This window comes from Sinocyclocheilus rhinocerous, unplaced genomic scaffold (genome assembly GCF_001515625.1).
Source record: "Sinocyclocheilus rhinocerous isolate Xijiao unplaced genomic scaffold, SAMN03320098_v1.1 scaffold3916, whole genome shotgun sequence".
Lineage (NCBI taxonomy): Eukaryota > Metazoa > Chordata > Actinopteri > Cypriniformes > Cyprinidae > Sinocyclocheilus > Sinocyclocheilus rhinocerous.
This window is the reverse complement of record NW_015643503.1, coordinates 121,060-130,320: the sequence shown is the minus strand read 5'-3', so window position 1 is coordinate 130,320 and position 9,261 is coordinate 121,060. Positions and strand designations below refer to the sequence as shown.

Sequence of the window (9,261 nt, the reverse complement as noted above, 5' to 3'; positions counted from 1 at the left end):
TAGTTTAATGTGAGGTACAGATGGATATTTAAGTCATTAAATTCAAGTTCTCGTAAACTCTTCTCTCCGCTGCGGCTGTCAGTCATCCTCCATTTAGCATTTAAGCTGCGCGTCGCATTCGGTTACGACAGTCAAGACGACGAAACTCTCTCTAGGATGATACAATGTTCCTATTATTATACTTGATCTGTAGATAAACATCAGTGGCTTTGCATTAAAAGGCTTTATCTTGCTGGAGTTTAGTGCTGTTTCTAAAGCATGTTACTTTCTACCGGGTGTCTGTTAGATCACAACACTGGAGCAGAGAGCACTATGAATTGCTCTTCATTCGCACATTAACTGAAATTTAAAACGGTTCAACGAAAAGGCTCAATAAACTGTCGCACAGATATAATACACTATGCATCAATATCTCTTCCCTTTGTGCTTTGAACTTTTCTATGCGGAGCGCTGTGACTCCGTGTTGCTTCAAGCGCATCATTCTGCGCATAAGCGCTTTGTGCCGCTCTGTATAGGAGCCTTTCATGTTATAATACTTTTGCGCAATTAAAGATTATTAATAGCCTTTCTTGTTCTTATCTATCATAATGTTGCTGCCTCATTACGGTGCTATACATTTAAAATAAATGTCTTTTAATTTTATAGTATATGAATTTATATATAAATATATTACTTGGGTTTTCATGAATGTATTTTATAACAATACAAAGAGCAATGTTTTACCAGATTTAGTTAAGCCCCATGAAAGGCACAAAAACATTATAAAGCACCATAAAGTTGCACTATATTTCAAGTGTTCTGAGACATAGTTTAATGTGAGGTACAGATGGATATTTAAGTCATTAAATTCAAGTTCTCGTAAACTCTTCTCTCCGCTGCGGCTGTCAGTCATCCTCCATTTAGCATTTAAACTGCGCGTCGCATTCGGTTACGACAGTCAAGACGACGAAACTCTCTCTAGGATGATACAATGTTCCTATTATTATACTTGATCTGTAGATAAACATCAGTGGCTTTGCATTAAAAGGCTTTATCTTGCTGGAGTTTAGTGCTGTTTCTAAAGCATGTTACTTTCTACCGGGTGTCTGTTAGATCACAACACTGGAGCAGAGAGCACTATGAATTGCTCTTCATTCGCACATTAACTGAAATTTAAAACGGTTCAACGAAAAGGCTCAATAAACTGTCGCACAGATATAATACACTATGCATCAATATCTCTTCCCTTTGTGCTTTGAACTTTTCTATGCGGAGCGCTGTGACTCCGTGTTGCTTCAAGCGCATCATTCTGCGCATAAGCGCTTTGTGCCGCTCTGTATAGGAGCCTTTCATGTTATAATACTTTTGCGCAATTAAAGATTATTAATAGCCTTTCTTGTTCTTATCTATCATAATGTTGCTGCCTCATTACGGTGCTATACATTTAAAATAAATGTCTTTTAATTTTATAGTATATGAATTTATATATTAAATATATTACTTGGTTTTCATGAATGTATTTTATAACAATACAAAGAGCAATGTTTTACCAGATTTAGCCCTACACTTATTCACTTTTATTTGTTCCCCACCAAATAATGTTTTTTTTTTCACTAAAAATTTACATTTTATAAAAGTATTGTGCACTCATGATTTTTCTAGAGTAATTTTTGCAACTGAATTATCCACTAACCTAGTTTATAGTAGTATTTTTGTCATAGATTATGATTATATATTTAGTCATTTGTTGTTTTACTTTATAATGATGTTGTCTATATGTGTTAGATTGTGTTTAACACACAAAAGAGTGATGATCAGGTCAACACATTGAGGTATAGAAATTCTACACTGATTAAAAAAAAAAAAAAAAACTGTGTTGGTATCGTATCGGTTCTGAAAAAGTGGTATGGAGCCAGCCCTAGTGTGGATGAGTCAGTGCTGGACTCACCCTGAACCCCAGTGATAGAAAACCCGATCCTGATAGTACAGACACAGGAAGAGCCAAACACTGATGGTCTCCAGCCAGAAGATGACGAACAGGAACCAGACCGAGGAGAGCAGCAGCTCACACACCATCCTGACACCTACAGACAACAACAACATCTTCATCATCATCATCATCACTGAACATCACACCATCCTCAGACCTACTGACAACAACAACAGACTGTCAGTCTGTAAAGCACCTGGAATCAGTGAACAAGCCTGTTGATGTGATCGACTAATTAAATAAATACATGTATCGCTGAAATGCAGCAGGAACAGTTTCTAGTGAATCTAAACGCACTTCCGGGCATACGCACTCACAGCCGCATTTCAGGATAAAAGTCCTCATGAACGCACATGGGGTCAAAGCAGTTTAAGAAGAATGATTTCAAATGTAAAATAAATATATAAATAACATCGGCATTTGATTTAAATATCAAAACAACGATGTTAATAAAGTCATCTGAATCATGAAACAAATAATCACAATAATAACAACCCATATCAGCGGTAAAACCTCAGTACAGATTTAAAAAGAAGAACAATTTAAAATAGAGATGTTTATTATTTAATACCAGCCAAACATCATCAATTAAACAGATTCTTTGATATAAAAGTTCTAAAAAAAAAAATCCTCCGCTGTAATTCCGGAAGTTTCTGTCGGATGTCGGAACAGGAAGTGAAGTCACCGCTACTGCTGTGTGAGTTAGCTCGAGTCGAAGCGACTCTATTGATTAAAGTTCAGTTATTAAAGTGACTTCATCATTTATTAAAGCCCCGGTTAGGGTTCAGAAGCAGCGGTGCGGGTTCACGACGCCTTTACTGCAGACACAGGTTCGTGTTTCTTCTTTTGATCAGCCTCTCTAGTCAAACCCTACACAGATCTCTGAACACTACAGCAGTACTACGGTATTCTTAACAGCATGTAACGCTGAACACTACAGCAGTACTACGCTATTCTTAACAGCATGTAACGCTGAATACTACAGCAGTACTACGGTATTCTTAACAGCATGTAACGCTGAATACTACAGCAGTACTACGGTATTCTTAACAGCATGTAACGCTGAATACTACAGCAGTACTACGGTATTCTTAGCAACATGTAACGCTGAATACTATAGTAGTACTACGGTATTCTTAGCAGCATGTAACGCTGAATACTATAGTAGTACTACGGTATTCTTAACAGCATGTAACGCTGAATACTATAGTAGTACTACGGTATTCTTAACAGCATGTAACGCTGAATACTACAGCAGTACTACGGTATTCTTTACAACATGTAACGCTGAATACTATAGTAGTACTACGGTATTCTTAACAGCATGTAACGCTGAATACTACAGCAGTACTACGGTATTCTTAACAGCATGTAACGCTGAATACTACAGCAGTACTACGGTATTCTTAACAGCATGTAACGCTGAATACTACAGCAGTACTACGGTATTCTTAACAGCATGTAACGCTGAATACTACAGCAGTACTACGGTACTCTCCACAGCATGTAATGCTGTATTACAGTTACTGTGACACACAGCGCTTTATTGACTGTAAGTCTCACAGAGGCTCAGTTATAACTCATCTGTGTGTCACTGATATTCCTGTTTTTCTGAGCTTTCATGTAGCTTTCTGTAAATATATTTTAAAAATGGTCATTTGATGTTAAGAAATTGGCTGATTTTTGTTTGACTAATATTTACATTTTATTTTTAATTACACTGCTGTTCAAAAGTTTGCGATCAGTAAGATTTTTAATGTATTTTAAAGAAACCCCAAAGTTTTGAACGGTAATGTATAATGTTACAAAATATTTCTATTTTAAATAAATGCTTTTCTTTTTAAGTTTTTATTCATCAAAGAATCCTGGAAAAAAAGTATCACAGTTTCCACAAAAATATTGTGCAGCACAACTGTGTTCAACATTGATAATAATCAGAAATGTTTCTCGAGCAGCAAATCAGCATATTAGAATGATTTCTGAAGATCATGTGACACTGAAGACTGGAGTAATGATGCTGAAAATACAGCTTTGAGCACAGAAATACATTACAGTTTAACAGAGATTCACATAGAAAACAGCTGATTTAAATAATAATAATATTTCACTTTTTTTCCTGTGTTTCTGATCAAATAAATGCAGCCTTGATTAGCAGAAGAGACTTCTTTAAAAATATTACAAATCTTACTGATCCCAAACTTTTGATCGGCAGTGTAATCAAAAAATATTTTAATAGTTTTAATTAACAGTAACAAAACTGTTGATCACAGCAGGTAATTAGTAGCTATTGAAGTTTTTGAATTTGTTTTCCCACGGTTCACAATAATCCAGAGCAGTGTAACAGGAATCATATTAATATGACCTCACAAAAGCTACATTCATTATACAAGAATTAGAAAAATGTTATTTAAAATATTTTCTAATGCATGTCACACTGCATTGAGATTTCACGGCCAATAAACTAAACTAAAACAATACAGCAGCAGAATAAATACGATCATAAACAAGAGTACGTCAGCATGCAGTTCGCTCGTTTAGGCTCAGAGGAGAAATGATTTATTGTACTCTGCTTTTGCTGTTTTCTCCACAGATTGAAAGTATGATCTGGACGTGATCATTCCTGGATGGACTCAATATCTGCCGAATGCTGATGTGACTTTAGTCTCCTTCTGCTGAACGAACACGATCCGCACGCTGCAGAACGACGTCATGTCTCTGCCTGAGGAAGCAGGGGATCGTGGGAAAGAGAGGGAGCGCGGCGCCCGTCCCAAAGTGCGTCAGAGCCGCTCCGAGGAGAGACGAGACGGAGGGAGGCGGAAGAAGAAAAGCCACCCGTCACATGACCTGACCTCGGAGCGGCCCGTGAGCGACGGCTTCGAGTACGGAGATCTGCTGAACAACCTGCAGGAGTCCTCTCCGCTGAGGAGATCGTCCGGCTCTCTGCTGTCCGAAAGGGTCTCCACCAAACTGTCCCTCGGCTCGCCGGCTGCCGACCTTGGCTGCGACACGGAGAGCAAGGCGTCTGGAAGCAGCAGGACGCTTCGGCAAAAGATCCAGGACGCAGTAGGCCAGTGCTTCCCCATTAAGACCCACAGCCAAGGCCTGTCCCCTTTGCCGTCCTCCAGGCGTAAGATCCACCTCAGCGAGCTCATGCTGGACAGCTGTCCATTCCCCGCCGGCTCGGACCTGGCGCAGAAGTGGTACCTCATCAAGCAGCACACGGCTCCCATTTCTCAAGCTCCGGTCCTCGACTCCGGATCCACGCTTGCTGTGGAGGACGAGGACGACCGCTTACGAGAGAGACGACGGATAAGCATCGAGCAGGGAGTCGAACCTCCGCCCAACGCTCAGATCCACACCTTCGAAGTGACGGCGCAAATCAACCCGCTTTACAAACTCGGACCCAAACTGGCTCCCGGGATGAATGAGTTAGCCGGAGACGAGCGCGCAACGCTGCTCCTCCAAAGCTGCTTGGACACGCTAGACGAGGTCGCTGCGTCAGCCACGCCGTCTGATTTCGACTCGTGCGCTGCGTCTCCGTCCTCGCGCTCCCTCACCGGCCCGACTCTAGTTCCGCCGGACAGTCCCAAATCACAAGACGGACTCCATCGCATTCACACGCAAATCGATTACATCCACTGCCTAGTCCCCGATCTGCTTCGGATCACAAACCTGCCTTGCTACTGCGGCGTCATGGACCGATACCAAGCCGAAACGCTGCTGGAAGGCAAACCCGAAGGCACGTTTCTATTGCGCGACTCTGCGCAGGAAGACTACCTCTTCTCCGTCAGCTTCCGGCGGTACGGCCGCTCGCTGCATGCGCGCATCGAGCAGTGGAATCATAACTTCAGCTTCGACGTGCACGACCCCAGCGTGTTCCACGCTCCCACCGTCACCGGCCTGCTGGAGCACTACAAGGACCCCAACTCCTGCATGTTCTTCGAGCCGCTGCTGTCTAACCCCATCCACCGCTCGCAGCCCTTCAGCCTGCAGCGCATCTGCCGCGCCGTCATCAGCAGCAGAACCACGTACGACGGCATCAACGCTCTGCCGCTGCCCAACGCTCTGAAGGAGCACCTGAAGGAGTACCACTACAAGCAGCGCGTGCGCATTCGCAGACTGGATACCTGGTGGGAGTGACGCCGCTGGCTCAGGTACGGAGACCGTAAGTGCCACCTTCAGCGGACTGATGTGAGGACGCGAGTGCCTTTCCGACGCTACTCATTTTGAGGTTTAAATGCTGTTTGCTCATCGTCATGATGTTGGCAGTTCGTCACAGGGTTCCCGGCGTCACTGGAGCAATTAACACTGAATCGGCAAGCTTTCGTTGTGTTAGAATATTTATCATCTTTATCAAGACAAGTGCTGCATTTGTGTTGGGAGTTACGGCCTGTTCAGACCAAGAACGATAACTGTAACGATGACAGTAACGTTGGCTCTAACATTGATTATAACAATGACCATTACATTAACTATAATGTTGACTATAACAATATAACGATGACGTAACCCTAACGCTGACCGTTGAATGTCCATTTTAAATGATATTAGATGTTTTTATTCAGAAAATATATTAATGGACATTTTTTGAAAAGGTTTCTCCTGGAATCATTTTAGAATTTTTATTGTCCACTAAATTGAAAAATTCTAGATAATTGTTATTGTTACTGTTGCCATTATTGTTAAGTATATATGTATATTTTTGTATGTTTTTAATATAAAATTTTTAAATTATTGTAAACTATGAACTTAAATGATACTGTCATTATCATAATACTGTTGATTTTGCCATGAATGTGGCCATTGCTGCTGATATGGCGTTAAATCTTCAGTAAATCAATAACGTTGACAGTGATGTTGACTATAACAATATAATGATGACCAGTGTTGTCAGGTCTGCGGTTTTCTACTGTAACACTGTTGCCGCGGGTTGAAATGACCCCAATAATGTGATATTTAGCCCCTGGAATGCAAATTTTAACAGGGGACCCCCCTCGAAACGCCATTGGGCTAATTTTGAGTAGCGATTAGTCGGGTTTTGTTGTGAAAACATGGCAACCCTGACTGTAATGTTGACTGTTACGATAATTATTGACTATAACAATGACTGTTACGTTGAATATAATGACGACTATTATGTTAAATATAACAACAACTACAACAGCGATAACTTAAACGATAACTATATTAGCGTGCACATGAATAACGTTCTATTTATTCTAAGCGCATGCTGTCGCTTTAAATTCTCAAGCTCTCTAAAGATACTGGATTCTGATTGGCTGTCAATGTTTTTATCGTTCATCAGAAGGTGATTCCAGCGAAATCGTTCCTCTGTTGTGATCGTTATAGTCGCAGTGTTAGCATGGCTATTCTTTTAGCGTTAGAGCGATTATTAGAAGGTAACGGTTACAGTTATTGGCTGGGTTTCTTGTATAGCGCAGTGTGTGGAACGGTTCCTCGCGTTAGATGATGTCAGAGATCTCGATCTTTCGTTCATAGCATCAGTCACTCATTCCAGACACGTTCACACGGTCCACAGGAGCTAATGCTGCACCCAAGCGGCAACCTCCCGCTCTCTCTCGTGAAGCAAACACGGAAGTGACTAAAACTGCAGCTCATCGACTGGCTGCTAGAGGCTGCCGCAGAGAGTCTCATAGACTCCCCATGTTAAAATGCCCAACTTTACAGCTGAAAAAAAAACATGTTTACAGTCTGGTACAAAAAGTGATTTTGGTCTATATAGCTAATTTTGCCCTTCATAACAACTGTGAGGGGGGTGAAATTTTTTTCATCTGTTTAAATTATATTAAGTCTTAAAGTTCTGCATAATTAAGGGCGTGGCCACTTGAGTGACAGGTGGATTGCCGCTGCTGTCACCACCGTCGAGCTAGGTGGGCGTGGCTTCAGCAACCAGCTCCCGTCTCTTTGCCCATTTTCGATTATCTGGGAGTGACGCGCTGCCAAGATGGCGACGGCCGGCTCTGCCCACTTTAGGCTTCAAAAACCATAGACATAATAAATACCTAGAGGCCTCATTGCACAGGATCTTTAAAGGAGTCTAATGCAGATAACAGAGCATCTCAGCATCATCTCTGTCGACCCCGCGCTCTCAAGAGCCCAGTATCCTCGTGATTAACGCTCAGAATGCATGTTTGCTCATTTAACCACAGCTCACACGTCAAAGACAGAAATGCATCGGCCCTGAGATGCTTCATTCAAGAACGGATCTTTGCACCAAATCTGGAGCCTGTAGACGAGTAGAGCAGAGCGAATCCACCGTTCTGCTCCTTCACTGACGACGTCAGATATGAACTGGAGAAACGCATTCATTCATTCATTCATTTCACTCCATTGCTTTTGTTTTTAATGTTCAGTTACTGTATTGCATTGTAATTCCACTCAAGGCGTGTTTTATTTTATCTAGAAACCAGATATTTGAACGTTCTCAACTACTGAAACCCCTGAGACGAGTGAATCTACAACGACTCGTCTATTAGAAATGCTTGTAAAACTCTATGGAAATGTCAAAGATGTTCCAGAAACTACAGCACTGAATCTTAACTCAAAGGGGCCAAACTGCATGAGTTTGAAGGCTAAACGAAATCTGACGGATGTCACTGGTTAAGCAGTCGTTGGTTAACCTGCTGTTTCTGTAGGGATGTTTTATATGAGTGCGTTTTGATTTGTGTCGATTTCCAGAGGACCATCATGAATGTCACAAACTTCTGTTCTTAAAGCAGCTTGCCTTGTTTTGTTTTTATTTTGACACTGATATTTATTTATTTTCTATTAAAGGCTTGCCTAATATGCTTAACATTTTTTCACATGTATTTCTGATTACTAAAGCCAAGTGTGAATAATTTTATTGGTGTGTACAGTGTAAAAAAAAGCACATATTAATAAACTATGTTCTATCTTTTCTGACTCTCTGGTGTTGTTTTTGCCATTTCTGTTTACCTGAAATAACAACAGACATTTTAAATCAGGAGGTAGCTAATAATAAAATGTATTTATTTATTATAGTTGAAATATTGTAATAAAAGCATCAGAAAGGTCATGCTACTTTCTTAGACGCTTTCAGATACCTTCCTTATTTTATAATTGATTAAAATAAAAATAGTACACGTTTTAGTTGTTGCGCGTGTCGTTGAGGGACAGAGCTAGGTTACTATTACACTCCAGAACTGTGACACACGCTCTGTGTGTGAGTGTGTGTGTGTGAGAGTGTGTGTGTGAGTGAGAGTGTGTGTGTGTGTGAGAGTGTGTGTGTGAGTGAGTGAGTGAGTGTGTGT

The 9,261-nt window shown here is 41.1% G+C and overlaps 1 protein-coding gene across 2 annotated transcripts; it reads left to right on the top strand.

The window, feature by feature from the left end:
* Positions 1 to 2,647: 2,647 nt before the first annotated feature.
* Positions 2,648 to 8,173, top strand: LOC107757321 (suppressor of cytokine signaling 5-like). Of its 2 annotated transcripts, XM_016574767.1 has the most exons (3): positions 2,648 to 2,799; positions 4,560 to 6,123; positions 8,140 to 8,173. In XM_016574767.1, exon 2 carries the CDS (start codon positions 4,679 to 4,681, stop codon positions 6,107 to 6,109), a length of 1,431 nt encoding a protein of 476 aa, XP_016430253.1. In that variant the 5' UTR covers positions 2,648 to 2,799; positions 4,560 to 4,678; the 3' UTR covers positions 6,110 to 6,123; positions 8,140 to 8,173. The 2 variants fall into 2 exon arrangements, with proteins under 2 accessions (XP_016430253.1, XP_016430252.1); XM_016574766.1 differs by lacking the exon at positions 8,140 to 8,173 and having other exon boundaries at positions 4,560 to 6,501.
* The last annotated feature ends 1,088 nt before the right edge of the window (positions 8,174 to 9,261 follow it).